The sequence below is a fragment of the Pongo abelii genome, chromosome 9, assembly GCF_028885655.2.
Source record: "Pongo abelii isolate AG06213 chromosome 9, NHGRI_mPonAbe1-v2.0_pri, whole genome shotgun sequence".
NCBI lineage: Eukaryota > Metazoa > Chordata > Mammalia > Primates > Hominidae > Pongo > Pongo abelii.
The window spans coordinates 80,820,018-80,832,671 of NC_071994.2; the positions used below are offsets into that span (position 1 = coordinate 80,820,018).

At 45.1% G+C, this 12,654-nt stretch overlaps 1 protein-coding gene across 21 annotated transcripts in view; it reads right to left on the reverse strand.

Moving 5' to 3' along the window:
• TENM4 (teneurin transmembrane protein 4) overlaps positions 1 to 12,654 on the reverse strand; it is a 3,040,222-nt gene that overhangs the window by 97,162 nt on the left and 2,930,406 nt on the right. For all 21 annotated transcript variants that reach the window (XM_054526090.2, XM_063711315.1, XM_054526091.2 and 18 more), the window contains one exon: positions 579 to 795. In XM_054526090.2, coding sequence (XP_054382065.1) covers positions 579 to 795 — 217 coding nt within the window. The remainder of the gene's footprint in view (positions 1 to 578; positions 796 to 12,654) is intronic.

Consider the following 12,654-nt stretch of genomic DNA (forward strand, 5'->3'; position numbering starts at 1 on the left):
CTTTTTTTGTCTTCCTAGTGGACTGGGAGTGACCAATAATCAGGAACTGTGTTCTGCTCATCTCTGCAATCCCAGCAAAGGACCTGACACAGACCTCCGTATAAAATTGTCCAACGGATGACACAACTGAAAACAGGAAGATTGTATGGGCATGTGGCCTGGGATGGCAGCAGATGTACCCACTCCCTGCCTAGCAAAGTCTTCTAGATGTCTGCTTTGAGGCTGAGCAGCATCAATGCCTTTCAGTTCATCTGGAGACCACAGGATCAGTAAGAGCTGACTGCAAAGTGGGTATTGATCCAAGATTCCCCTTGGACCTTTGGTTTCTCACTCTCTTCATCTGTCACCCAGTGGGAGCAACAAAACTTTGCTCCTAAAAGTTCCAAACTCCTTGGATAGTAGTTTTATAAATGTAGGTACCTGAGGCTGCTTCTCTGCCTCCCCTGACATTCCATCAGGAACCATGGATGCTGTCACTCTCCTGGCTTCCTCCCACCCCCATTCATCCAAAAGAGGCTCTAGAGTGATTCAGTTCTCCCTCAGAGAGCCCTGGCTGGAGCTGGGGCCCTCGGACTCACCCTCTATCAAAGGGGTTCTCCCCAGGGATTATGTGCGTGCTGTCCCTGCCCACGAGGAACTTGATGCGGTCATAGAAGGAGTGTAGGTTCTGCTGTGACACAGGGACCTGTGTCTCCTGGATGATGTCCAGAGGGTCAGGGGAGCCCAGGCACAGCGGGTTGACATGGCACAGGGGCTGGAGGCAGCAGTCAGGGTCCATGCAGTCCACCAGGCCATCTGCAGGAGTGACAGAGCATGTGGTTTATATTGCTGTGTTCAATCAGCCATGTTTATCCAGAATGCCTTAATTCATTTCTTCTCTATTTTTCACTCATTCAAAAACTTTATTAAATGCTGATATAAGCCAAAGTCTTTGCTGGGCACCAAAGAGATGCAACTGACTCAGATGTGGTCCTAGCTCACTAGTCTAGGAGAGATAGACAGTAAGTGTACAGTGTCTGTACTGTATGTTTTTCCTTCCATCGAGATAGAAGAGATTGTATGTATGAAGACCCAGAAGTGAGATAACACATGAACATTTGTGATGCTATATTCAAATGCTGATGGCCAGAAGGGGAGTGGAAGAGCACCAGGTGAGGCTGCTGAGGTTGACAGGGGCACACCAGGCTGGGTCTTGCAGGCCAAGTTAGGGAGTTTGAATTTCACGCTCAGGACAATGGGAACCACTGAAGGCTTTTAAGCAGGAGGTGACTTCATCTGGTGTGCACTCCTGAAACCAAAGGGGGCCTCAGTGGAAGCTGGGAGCCAGACAGGAGAAGAGGGCATCGCTGAGGTTGCACAGGTGAAAAATAAAGGTTGCTTAGACTGCAGTAGTAACAGTGGCAATTAAGAGAGGTAGATGGTATTGAGAGACATTTAGGAGGTAAAACTGTAAGCCCTGGTGACTGCCTGGCTTTGGGAGTGAAGGCACAGCAATTCTCAGCGTCTCTCCCAGCCGCAGTGTAAGCGTGTGGCCTGCAGCTGAATCCTCGGTCCTCTGGAGGCCTGCTCTGCTTTCTGTGAGAGGAGTCTGCAGGGATATTTGTGCTTTTTGAGTTTGCTGGATGGTTTCAGATCCCTGACAGAGTTGCCATTAGCAGGGAATTCTCTTTACCACAGGGATGGGCTTCTTCAGGACTGGAACTTGTATTATAGCTCTACTCTCTTCCCAAAGTACAAAGAAAGTCCACCAGATCACAGATTTTTGGCATCATTATATCAAAGTACTTTTACAGGCACCTAATATTAATAGACCAGCTTAAAATACATAACAAAGAGATCAGCAGGTAGTGCCCAAAGTGGGGGACATGAAAAGCCCAGGGTTACAGTCTGTGTGCTTTGTCGGTAGACAACAGTCTAACGACATGTATTCCTGCCTGGGTTCAAATTCTGGCTCTGCTGCGTCTCAGCTGTGTGACTTTCGCAAACTTCCTCACCACAGTGGGAGCACACAGATCTGTTCTGTGTTCCAGCACTTAGTGGAAGTGCTTAAAACATAACTGTTATACAAATAAATGAATGAGAATTGAATGAATTAACTAGTGAAGCAGGGGTTGTGACAAATGCCAGTCCATAAAAGCCAGAAAACTGTAACTTCATACCATTCAGGTAAGCAGTGTGCTATGGTAGGAGGACCATGATGTTCAGAGACTAAAGTTTAAGACCAAGTATGGCCCCTAACAGTGACCCTGGACAAGTTCTTGTACTTAGTCTCTCTGAGCCACATTTCATCAATAATGTGGGAGTAATAGTCATATACCTACTTCTCTAGTTTTCTCCATGGAGTTTACAATACAGAAGCTGTCCACCAAAGTATTGCAAATGCATTGGCTAGACTTGGTGTCCCCGATCCTCCTTGCTAGTGGGTGGCCTCAGGTAAGCTACTTGATTGCCCTAAAACCTAGTTTTTTCCTTAATAAATTAGTAACAAAAAGCCTTTCTGTTTCTCTCCCATTTCTGCATGGTGCCCAAAAGCTTATAGTCTCCTTGAAGGCAGATAGTGATAAAGAGTATGGATTCCAGAGACAGACTGTCTGGGGTCAAATCCTGGCACTGAAACTTACTAATGTGTGACTTTGGGCAAGTTACTTAAACTCTCTGGCCTCAGTTCCCCATATCTCTTAAAGGGGGATAATAAGAGTAAGTGTCATACAAGTATCTGTTATATAGATAAAAAGTGCAGCATTATGTCCCCAAATCTAGCATAGTATCTGACACATGGTATCACAGTGCTTAATTCTGGGTTAGTTTCCCTTCCCAATCCTGAACCTAAAACATGGCTCACCAACATGAAGAGCCATTCATCCTTTGTCTACTCACCTGCTAGATTCACTCTGAGATACGGAAGGAATGCCTCCCCTCACCCCAGCATTGACCTGTGTCCTAACTTGTGGCTCCTGTCCCAGCTCCCAGATATGACTGCCTAGCAAAGCACCTGTCTTCTCCGGCAGTTGGCAGGCTCCATCACACATTCTCATGCTGCCCCTGTCAGACATTGCTTAAACACATAATTACAGCCCAAGCTGAGGCTTATTTGCATTCTGCTATTGATGTTAGCATGACAGATTCAGCTGTTGCATCCATAACTCTGCAGAAATGCTCCATTATTCAATCCCAGTGAGCAGGGACGTTGACCATTAAATCAGCTAGCACAATTGAAGGGCCGTGAAAAGTCATGGCTAATTTGAAATTTTATTAGCTCTTGCCTGGTCTTGTTTACCACCAAAGCAGTCCCTGGAAGCCTGTGTTTTACCCTTTTATAAACATTCAGTTCTGTGGCACCTGGAAAGAGCGCTTCCTGTGAGAAGGGATGTCTGCTCTCTAGTCCTGGGAGAAGGTTAGCCAGGAATGATAGCTGTTCTTATTAATATCTATATTACAGTGATGGCGATGATGATGATGAATTGCCACATTTATTGAGTGCCAGGCATTCTGCTAAATATATTACAAGGAATGCATCATTGAATCCTCTATGAAGTAGCCACTGTTGTCACTCTCATTTTAGAGAAAAGGAACCAGAGGCTCAAAGTGGTAAAACAACTTGGTAAAGGTCATGCAGTCAGTGAAGAAGCTGACTCAGAATCCGAACTCAGTTCTTTCTGAGGCATATAATGTTCTTTAAGCTCTGGAGAGACTTTTAGGAACTATTTCTTAAGCAGAGAACATGAATTTCTGAATCTTAGTGAAACACTACTCTTCTGTGCTCTTCCAGCCTCTTGGTCAACTTCCATCACAGTACATCTCTTTCTAGTATTGTAATTTTGATGTTCTCTCCGTCCCCTGACCCCCATACTCTGCAACCCAAACGATGAGCTCCTAGAGATCAGGGGTTGTCTGATCCATTTCATTATCCCAGGGCCCAGACCTGGACAGGAACAGTGACTGTACTCCACAGAGGTTTGAGGGATGAATAAATGACTGACCCAGGTCAGGCCTGTCCCACTAATCCAGCATCCACGTTACAGGACAACAGAGCTCGATGGAGCCTTTTATTCTGTGATCGGTGGCCATATGGTGCTTAAGAGAGCCCTCTCTCCAGGCAAACTACCTGGATTTGGACCCCAGTTCCCAATTCTCACGCAAACTGTGTGACTTGGTCCAAGTTGCTTAACTTCTCTAAACCTCAGTTTCTTCATATGCACAATAGGGGGGAAAAAGAAGGATGGTTAATTCCTTAGACTCACCAATCTGTCTCTACAGCCAAGTGTGAAGCACAAAACTTCCCTTGGATGTCTTGTGACAATGAGACAAACATTTTCTAGAGAGGAACTTTTAGACTGAGACTCTGTCTGCAAGCATGGGACCCAGCATGCATGCCTGCCTGCTCCACATAGGAACTGATAGGCCACACCATGGCCGTTTAATTAGTATTTGTGTCTCTCATTAGTTCTGCAAAGTTTGGTTTTGAGCTCTTTGAATATTCTCCTCTCCCTTTCTCCCTAGTCTTCAGGAAATTAACTACTAAATGCTTAAAGGATCTTCTAGCTTTCATGTCTCTCAACCTCTTCCTTAATTTCCATCTTTTTATCTGCATTCTGTCCTGATTTGTTTCTCCAAATCTCTATTCTGCTTCACTTATTTTCCCATCATTTGTGTCTGGTCTGCTGTTTAATTTGTTCTTTGGGTCATTAACTTAAATTATCTTACTTCAAAATTTCTGGATAGGCTATTTGGAATTTTTCAAAATCCACCTGTTTCTTTCTTGATATTGTCTTGTTTTGTGGTTTTTATACATCGTTTTCTCTCTTTAGTCATTTAAAAGTGTATTCATTTTGTAGTCTTTTTCAGACTTTTAAGTTCTCGGGAGTGGTCATCCTTCTGCATGTTGTAGTTGTTGACTCCAGCTCATGGTCAATCATTTCCTGTGTGTTCTATGATTCTGTTAATTCTTGGAAGGCTTGCCTTTCCTATGGGAATCTTACAGGGTTGAACTAACCCTCCAGGGTGGTTTTCTTTCTTTCTTTCTTTTTTTTTTTTTTGAGACGTTATCTCGCTCTGTCGCCCAGGCTGGAGTGCAGTGGCGCGATCTCGGCTCACTGCAAGCTACGCCTCCCGGGTTCCCGCCATTCTCCTGCCCCAGCCTCCCAAGTAGCTAGTACTACAGGCACCTGCCACAACACCCGGCTAATTTACTGTATTTTTTAGTAGAGACGGGGTTTCACCGTGTTAGCCAGGATGGTCTCGATCTCCTGACCTCGTGATCCACCCGCCTCGGCCTCCCAAAGTGCTGGGATTACAGGCGTAAGCCACCGTGCCTGGCCCAGGGTGGTTTTCTGATTACGTCAGCTGGCCACCCCAAGGGTACCATTTGTCTGGGACCACTTTTCAGGTTGATTTCTTAGGTTGGAGTTCTAGGACTGCTCTAGTATGTGAGTTTAGATTTCAAGGTCTTTTGAGGTATAGGCTTGGTCTCTTAGCACACCCCCCAGCCCCGACAAGCCATGGCAGAGAAATGCCTCCATGTCATCCTTCTGGTCTAGTAGGCACTGTTTTTTTAGTCCTTTTCTCACATGACTTGCAGCCTTTGAGAATCCCAGCTTTATGCGGGGCCTCAGTTCCAACCTCCCACTGTGGATGTGCCCTGTCTGCTGACTCTGAAATTATTCTGTTCTGAGTCTCCCTGGCGCTGATGATCCTGCACGTCTCCCAGGCCTGCTGTAGCTTGGGCTCCTGTGCCCACTGCTCAGGCCCATCAGCTTCATCTTGTTTCTAGAATCCAGGGCTCCCTTGTCTCCCTTTTCTTCTTTGCTCAATTTTATATACAAACGGTTGTACTTTGTCATCAGAGAATCTCTGTATGATCTAGTTGGCCATTTTGCTGAAAATAAGAGTTCCAGCAAGAGCTCTGAGCTTCAGTTCTCCCATCTGTAAAGTGAATCATCAAACTTACTTCATAGAGATGCTGTGAGGATGAGGCGAGATCATGGATGTGAGGCACTTAGCACGATAACTAGCAACTAAGCAAGTACTTGGCAAATGATAGTTACTATTAGCTCCTGCCCAGGAGCCTCCCTTGAACCACATTCTGGTAACAGGCCCTACGCTGGCCCCTCCCTACATGCACATTACCTGACAACCCTTTCTGGATGATGCAGTTGGGCCTTAGAGAACTGAAGTGGATAAACATGGTCATAGCAATGCACTGTAAATTAGGGTAGTAGAGGCCTCTGGGGATTTGCAGACTGGGGTCCTCTGCAATGGAAATATCACATAAACTGTGCTCTTATGAGAGGCCCTGGCACTGTGGAATGTCTTACTCCATGCTTCACAGGTGGGAGTGATTAATGCCTATAGCTTCCTGTGGTGATGCTTCCTAATCATTTATTTAACAAATATTTGCTGAGTAGTAACTGCGGACAAAACTTCTACCAATGGAGGCAATCCTATATAAATGAGACACACAAATGAGTAGGGCTTACAGCATTCTTTTCAAAGGCTGCAGTTTACAAGACCAGCTTCTGAGTAAAACCCTCTTTATATTTTCAAATGTAGCATATGGTGGCCTGAAACAGTGCATATGGCTGTTCTACAGTGATGGGGAATGGCTCCCAATTTAATTTTCTTAGGCATAGATGACAAATTTTAGAAGATTCTCATTAAAAGGAAAAAAAAGCATGCTTTAGGGACAGAATTGTAATTTTTGGGATAGACTAGAAACATATTAATATAGAGTTTGGGGGATTCTCTGGTTTTTGGGTGGCTTGGAAACATTTATAGTTTCCAAATACTTCATATCTCACTTAATTATGTATTATACATAAGTTGGTTGACTTATAAATTCTCTGTGTTTTGTTTATTTGCTATTCCCATTCAGAGACCCTCATTATCACAGCAGAAAAAAAAAATTAGGAAAGCAGAGGGTTTGCTTCTGTGTCCTTCAAATTTTCTGTAAAACCCTCCTAAACCCCAGCTTTTGGGAAATAACTTTTTTTCCTGGAAATTTCCTTTTTCCTCAAAGTTCTAAACACACGTCCCCTTTTACATGGTGACAGTGAAAAGAGGCAGAAGAAAATGTCAAAAAGGCCAGGCAGGCTCTGGAGGCTAGGGATGCAGCAATGCCGCACTCAAGAGTGGCCCCTGATGGGGAGTGGAGGGCAAAGAAAAGGGGAAAAAAAGAAGGGGGGGCAGCATCTGGGGGCACTCAATGAAACAATCCAAAGTGGTTCACATACTCCTGACCCTTGAACTTGAAGCTCTGTGGTGCTCACATGCTGCTGGTGCATGGAGGGCTGGCTTCTGCTAACATTTTCGTCTATGTGCTCTGGCTGGAGGATGAAGGCCCTGCCATACTCTCACTGAGATCCCTCTTTGATGCCTGCCTTGCAGGCAGGTGTCAAATGACCTGGAGAACGAGGGAAAGGGGTGTGTGGGAGAAAGAAATCCAAGCTAGATGCCTGAAGACCTAGCCTCTCCCCTGTATCTGCCCCTCTCTAGCCATGAGACCTTGGGCACATCCTTCCTATGCCTGAGATGCAATTTACTCCTGTGAAACCAGGATACTAGGCTCTGCCAACCTCTCAGGATTGCTGAAGGGCTCCAGAGTCTAAAAGAGTGAACGAGTAAGTTAACAAAAGAAATTTGAGTGTCTTTCCCATGCTGGTAGCTGTTCTCTGGAGCTCCCTCTGGAGACAGGGGCTGGGCTCAGACATAGGCCAAGTCCTCTGCTGGCCACGTGGCCCTTCTTTGAGTGAACAATTGCAGTCCTGACTAGAAGTGGCTTCCTGTTTGTTGTGTGACCTTAATGGCGGCCAGTGACTGGTGGGCCCTTGGGCCCCTCATTTCCCTTTCTTGTGTCTGCGTCCTCATCAGGGAGGCCAAGGGTACATGGGGCAGTCTCAAGGCTGTGGGCCTGACTGATGGCCACCTCCTGGCCTTTACACACCAGAGACCCATTTCCCCTGGTGGCCAGCTTGCTGTGACTTTCACAGGAAGTAAAAGGTATGCAGGAGCGTGCTATTAAAGATGGGGGCAAGGCCAACCTTCTCACCTTTACAAATAAGGACACTGGGGCTCAGGTTATGTAATTTCCCTGACATCATACCACTAGTTAAAGAGCGGAACTGGGAATTCGGTCCATTATCTTTCTGTACATTGAGCTGTTAGGCACAATTCCACAGTGGACAACTCTTTACAGCAATGCTCCGGATTTTCTGGCTTCCAAGCCCTGTCGCCTCTCCACATGGGGCAGAAATTGACTCGTTTATTTCTGTATCTCAAATGCACAGCACAGTGCTTTGCACACAGTAAGCATCACAATGGTTGAATGAATGAATAAATGCATGCATTTTTTATGTGAGAATCTCAAATTAGACAGCTCCATCAGCTTGACAGGGCCCATCAAGGGCCATGGGGTGTGGTGGAAACCATTCCCTACAGGAGGAGCTCATCCCTCTCCTTAGAAAAGAGACATAGGGAACACACCTGTTAACGTTCACTTAGCAGCCATTATGTGGCTGGCAGGCCCTGTGTTAGGCACTGGATATTCAGGAATAAAAGAGTCACGCCTCTAAAGGATTTGGTGTAGTGGGGCAGAGACAATTGCGTGCTGGAGAAGAAGGAAGCAGAAGGGGCTGTGGAAGCCCAAAGGTGGGACCCCAACTCAGGCTGGGGGCTGGATTATTTCCTGGAAGACAGAATGCTTAAACTGAATCTGGAAGGATGGGCAAGGATAAAAAGGAGAATGGGGGTGTGGGTGGGGGCAAGGTGGGGCAATCTGTGGCCTAGTAAACTCTTTGTACTGTAGTTGTTTGCATGGTTCCTTAACCTCACAGCCCCATGGACAGTGTATAGCAAGCCCATCAGTCTTTTTGCAGGCTTAACTCTTCCTTGGCTTGACGACCCATTAGCCAACCATATCTCGCTCTTGTCTGCAGTCTGGCCACAGAACTGTTTTACAATAGCATCTGAGAAGGCCCTGGGGGTGGAAGGTGGAATGTGTCTCCCCTTCTGTACACACTGGGGAGAAGATTTTGTCTTTTGCTATAATAAATTCTGTGCCTTCTTTCAAAAGGCTTTCAAAGTCTTTATCTTCCCGTTGGAACACAAGATTTTTAAAGGTCAATTTCTCTCTTGTCTCTTACCATGAGAAATGTGGTTTAGAGATAGTTTGAAGGGTGACCAAATTCTTTGGCTTTATGTGAACTCTCCCTTCCAGCAATAAGAGATGAGGAGGAAAAGGGAAGACAGAGACCTTTGTTCTCAGTTTTCCTGAAATTTCTCCTTCTAGGTTGCATCTCTAAATTATCTATTGCAACCCATGATTGTTTTTTCATGGGAACAAGAGCACCAAAAGAGATTATCACACCCTGAAGCTGCTTAAAGATCCTTTATCAGAAGAGGACTGGTTGCTTAAAATCCAGTGGAGTTTTCATCCTGGAGGCTTTTTAAAAAGCATAGGTTCCAATCTAATCCTAGCTCTCCCGCTAAGCCACTGTGTGACTTTGGGCAAATCACTTCAGTTCTCTGAGCCTTAGTTTCCCTGTATGTAAATGTGTGCCTTGCAACTTTGTTGTAAAGGCTGGAGATGATGTATGCAAAGTGTCTAGCACAGTGCCTGGCACTCAGGAATGTGCTCAAAAATGGCTGTTTTCCTTTATGTACGTTTGGATTCTTTTCTAGCAAAGAGCGTGTAACAGTTTGGAATACAGACTTTAACAAAGAAAATGAAAAAGATGAAAACATAATATATAGAGAAATATACCATAATCTTAAGTGAAAAAATAGGATGTAAAATTTTAGAGGACATAATTCCAATTTTTAAAAATAATTATTTACAAATACATATTTTATAATAAATATCATGTTGCTGTGATTGCAGGTGGAAAGGAGCAGGAGAAACAACTGATATCTGTAGCTGATAAACTAAGTCTTAGAGAAGTTGAGTACGTCACTCAAGGTCACACAAGTGAGCAAATCAGGGAGCCAGGAGTTGAATCCAGACAATCTGGGTACAGATCTTGTACTTTTAATCACTGTGCTATGTTGCCTCTCAGGGCCTTTCAATATATAACCTGTGATCCTCATTAGCAGCCCTGCAAGGTGGGCATTATTATCCTCATTTTACAGTGACTTAGCATCTTTGGGACATGGTGTCACCATCTTTGAAATGGGCATGAATAAACATCCCCATAAGAGGATAAAATCAGAAGATGCATGGGTCTGTACTTAATAAGGGGCTTCTCAAAGCACACAGTATGAATGGGGTACACCTTCTTTGTCAAGTGGGGCACATAGAGGCTTCACTTTGAGTAGGTGAGTTAGGGCCCCTCTGCTTGTCTACCTTCTGGTCCCTCTCAGGAGCCAGTGCCCAAGGTGAGAGCATTAGGAGACTAGTGGTCACTGAGTCACATGAGGGATCTTGTTTCCATTTTTAAATCTAGCCAACAACCATACATGAAAACAAAAACAAACCAATAAAGCTACTCCCTGGCTCAGTTGTACTGTTTGGCTCCCCCATTTTTTTTTTTTTTTTTTGACAGAGTCCTCCCCTGTTGCCCTGGCTGGAGTGCATAGGCACAATCTCAGCTCACTGAAACCTCCACCTCCCAAATTAAAGTGATTCTCATGCCTCAGCCTCCTAGGTAGCTGAGATTACAGGTGCACACCACCAAGCCCAGCTAATTTTTTGCATTTTTAGTACAGATGGGGTTTCGCCATATTGGCCAGACTGGTCTCAAACTCCTGGCCTCAAGTGATCCACCCGCCTCAGCCTCCCAAAGTGTAGCTTTTTTTTTTTTGTCTCATAGTTTAAAAACACTGCTGTAGCATTCTTAATGAAACTTGAAATTCAAGTTTAATTTAAAATGTGTTGTTTTAAACCCAGCAAATTGGAAAAGAAGAGTAACCCGGAGATCTTAGATAACTTGAAGGGCTACAGGGATCTACAATGGGCCATATGTCTGAGATCTGGACACAGTGAGAAGCTCTAATGTCGCCAGACCTCACATACTCTGGCAGTTTCTGCGACCAGCCAGCTGTGTGACTTCTGCAAAATACTCACTAAGCTTCCTTTTCCTTATCATGAGGGAATAGTAAGTGGATAATAAGGCCACATTCCTCACAGTGTTGTTGGGTGGATGCACAATTGCTTTGCAAACTGTAAAGTGACATACAAGTTATTACGCTCTTCTAAGCTTTGTGGTACTGCTGCAGCCTATTTAAATCTGAGTAAGTACTCATACTACACTTCTAGGTGGAGGATAAATCATTAGGAGAAGGCAGAAGTGCTCTAGGTTCACAAGGCCATGTGGAATGGCTGAAGAGTCTAGTCCAGGCCATGTAATTACTTTCTTTGTGATTATGATGTGTGTGATGTCACCTCTCTTCTCTGGGCTCCAGTTGTCCTGTCTGTAAACATGCAGGAGAGGGAGTTAAAGTCAATGTTCTCTGATGTCTCTTTCAACCCTGTTACTCAACATTAAACTCTGTTAATTCCTTCTCCAAGACTTGAGTCATATCATCTAAGAACAACCACTAGTGAGACTCTAACACAATTTCCCTCCAGCCTGAATGATTTATCTTGGATTATGCTGTATACCCTGTCATGGCTGAAATAAAGGCACTTATTTAATTCTGCTTCCATTAGATTGAATCATTTGGATGACAATTTCTTACAAATGACTGTGAGCTTCTTGAGGGAGAAAGACTGGGCCATGTTCACTGGTCTTTATGTCTCCTTGGAAAGGAGCATGGTGCCTTGTAGATAGCACGAGCCCTACAAAGGTGTGCTTGGCTGAACTGAAAGTAGCCCAGTGCAAATACGGTTTACTCATGTGCTCCTTTCTTCCTCTCTCCCTCCACTAAAACTGCCCCCGTTTGGCCAAGGCACAGAGTAATGAGGCCAATGAGGATAACCCTTACTACCCTGGCACTTGGGGACCCTGGCACTATGGTTGTTTCATCTATGCCATCCTGCAAAGCAGGGGTCCTCAGCACCTTCCCCTTGGCTCCCGCAATGGGTGGACAGTGCACTGAACTGAGAGGGCCCTGAGGTGAGACGTTTCCTCATTTAACAGTTGAGAACCCAAGGTCAAGGACCCTCAACAATTTGGCCTTCCCAGCTGGTTCTATTTCCAACCATGATGACCCACGGGATGTCTTCCTGGCTGTTCTGAAAGTCCCATGGGACAGAAACCACATCACAGTTCCCAGTAGGGCACCCAGGCATCTGGTATCAGTTGAATGAGTGGATGCTTCTTTATCCTGGCAATTGTCCCACTGCATTGCAATTACTTGCTGTTTCTCTCTCTCTCTAGATTGTGACCTTCACAAGGGTAGGGACTGTGTCTTATTTATTGCTGAAGCCCCAGTACCCTGGACAGGGCCTGATAACAATGTAGACACTTGGTTAACATTGGTTGAGTGAGTGAATAAACTATGTGCAAGCTCATTTCAGCCCACAACGTGCTCCAAAAATGCAAGTGGCATATTCTCCCACAACTGGGGATTTTCTGGTTGATCTTTTCCACTTCCTACTGGCTCATCTCTCAGAACAGCTGGAGGAGGCTCTATTCCCCTGGGGTCTGGATCAGCCCCATTTCCTATGACAAGAACCTCTCTCTCCCCCTGAGCTGTGGGCTTTGGGCTACGGTATGCCCA